We start from the raw sequence: 2,373 nt of genomic DNA on the forward strand, positions 1-2,373 counted from the left end.
CCAGCCTGCCATTTCATTTTCTAAAACTCTCCTTATCATGCATTTCTCTCTCTCACTTTCTTAGCTACATAGAAGCCTCCCCTTCTCCTATTGCTGACATTTCAGTTCCGATTTGCTAATATTCTTTAGACACAACTTTTGTAAATCTTCCTTTCCTTTTTCTATTCTTTGCCAGCATTACAGATTATTGCATTTCACATGGGGAGGCATTCTTGTTGTTACAAGCAAAAGCTTAGAAAGGGCCTTTGGTCTCCTGAAGAAGATGAGAAACTTGTCAAGCATATATCAAAGTATGGACATGGCTGTTGGAGTTCTGTCCCTAAATTAGCTGGTACTTAATCATTACATACTGTCCTTTTTTATATTTATGCAATCTCTTTTCCAAATGCCAAACTGTTTCTTGATTCTCAAAAATTCGCAGGACTTCAAAGGTGTGGGAAGAGTTGCAGGTTAAGGTGGATCAATTACTTGAGGCCTGATCTTAAAAGAGGGACATTTTCCCAACAAGAAGAAAGTTTGATCATTGAGTTACATGCAGTTCTTGGCAACAAGTAACTATCAACCAAGAACCATGTACATGTTTTAATTTAGTCTACCTAATGTTTAATTAATTTACTTAACTTTTGATTACAGATGGTCACAGATTGCAGCTCAATTACCTGGAAGAACAGATAACGAAATCAAGAACTTGTGGAACTCCTCAATCAAGAAGAAGCTAAGGCAAAGAGGCATTGATCCCAATACTCACAAGCCACTCTCCGAAATTGAAAATGAAGAAAAAGCTTCAGCCAGCAATACCAAAACCATTGATAAAGCATCAGAAGAATCTTATGAACTTAACTTTGTTGAACCCGAGAATTCGAACCATGAAATGTCAATGGAGAAGCAAAAACCTCAGCCTCAGATGACTGCATCAAAGCAAATATATTCACAGCTCATTGACAACTCATGTAACGCGATTACAGCCCCACCATCGACACAGGAGTTTTTCTTGAACAGGTTTATTGCTAACCATGAAGCTTCCACCACAAAGCCTAATTCAGATTTATCTAGACTTTTCTCATTTCAACAGATACAAAACTACAAGCATAATTCTGATATAGGCTTGTCGGTGGATTCGTCTACTAGTAATTTTTTCTTCAACCAACCTTCAAAGTCTTCTGAAATGATCTCAGACTTCAATTCTATAACACCATCCATTCATTTATCGTCAATTCCTAACACGTATAAACTTCCCACTAGTCTTCCTCTCGATGATGACATCAACACAAATTCGACAATGGGAACGTTCCATAATCTCCGTGGGGTTCAGAATTGGGATGCAAATACACTAGCTAACAGTGGAAGTAGCAACAATGAAAGCAGTACTACCAATAACAATAATCTCGCATATTTTGATCACAACAATGGTTTCTGTTGGAGTGGTGCAACCGGAAAAATGGAGAAAGATCATCATCAAAGTCATCGTGTACAATCTTTCGAAGGAGTCGAACATGATGAAATGAAATGGAATGACTATCTCCAAACTCCATTTTTACTAAGTACAGCTATTCAGAATCACACTTCTTCTCAGGACATGTACAGTGAAACAAAGCCAGAAACACAATTCTTATCACCTCCATGGCATCATCATCATCATCAAAACCAGCAACAAGACTCCGCGACGGCAGACGTATATACGAAGAATTTCCAGAGACTTTCTGCTGCCACCTTTGGACACTTTTCTTAGAGCTTGTAATTCAAATTTGAGAATGGAATGCTTCAAATTCAACAGGTGTGTGTGTGTGTGTGATATATTTTCTCTTGGAGAAGTATATATAAATATCATTATTTCTTTTTCTCCTCTTTTACTATTCTGTATATAGGCCTCGTTACAGAATTTATCAGCTTATCAATATTATAGTTAGTTGCTAAACAAATATTTTTAAAGCTGATCATATATATGGTTTTTATTCATTAAAATTGTGTTTTGTTGAGTTGTTTTGGAGCCACAAATATTGTAATCGATGAATGGTGATCAGTCAAAAAGGTGTTGTACTTTTGGCTATCCTTTTTCACATTGGGTTTCAGCTTTTATAATATAAACATAATTTTTTTTAGTTGAGATGGTGACAATCTGTAGCAGATATATGTAAAATATATTCATTTGAAAGTCTTTCTGTGTTCTTGGAATTTTTTATATTTTTTTATAGCCTTGCCTATTGCTTTCAGCAATGGACCTCTCCAAATTATAAGTAGATATCAAAAGCACATAATTTTAAAATACAATATTCAAGGAACCATTTTTTTCTTAAATGAGTGTCTATCAGTGTCTGCTACAGATAGAGATACTTTTCACCTTCTGCATTATTTTTGTTACCTAGTTTCCCTTCA

General features: G+C 35.7%; 1 protein-coding gene across 1 annotated transcript; it reads left to right on the forward strand.

Annotated features, from left to right (window-relative positions):
* On the forward strand, positions 1-1,836 carry LOC141672038 (transcription factor MYB61-like). Its single transcript, XM_074478524.1, has 3 exons — positions 1-331; positions 422-551; positions 634-1,836. Exons 1-3 carry the CDS (start codon positions 199-201, stop codon positions 1,727-1,729), a joined length of 1,359 nt encoding a protein of 452 aa, XP_074334625.1. The 5' UTR covers positions 1-198; the 3' UTR covers positions 1,730-1,836.
* The last annotated feature ends 537 nt before the right edge of the window (positions 1,837-2,373 follow it).

Source organism: Apium graveolens, chromosome 1, assembly GCF_009905375.1.
Source record: "Apium graveolens cultivar Ventura chromosome 1, ASM990537v1, whole genome shotgun sequence".
Lineage (NCBI taxonomy): Eukaryota > Viridiplantae > Streptophyta > Magnoliopsida > Apiales > Apiaceae > Apium > Apium graveolens.

Excerpts from the sequence above, each read along its gene's own strand:
- LOC141672038 (XM_074478524.1), top strand. The coding sequence starts at position 199 with ATGGGGAGGCATTCTTGTTGTTACAAGCAAAAGCTTAGAAAGGGCCTT. Across the intron at positions 332-421 it reads TTCTGTCCCTAAATTAGCTG|GACTTCAAAGGTGTGGGAAG; the intron begins GTACTTAATCAT and ends AAAAATTCGCAG. Across the intron at positions 552-633 it reads CATGCAGTTCTTGGCAACAA|ATGGTCACAGATTGCAGCTC; the intron begins GTAACTATCAAC and ends TTTTGATTACAG.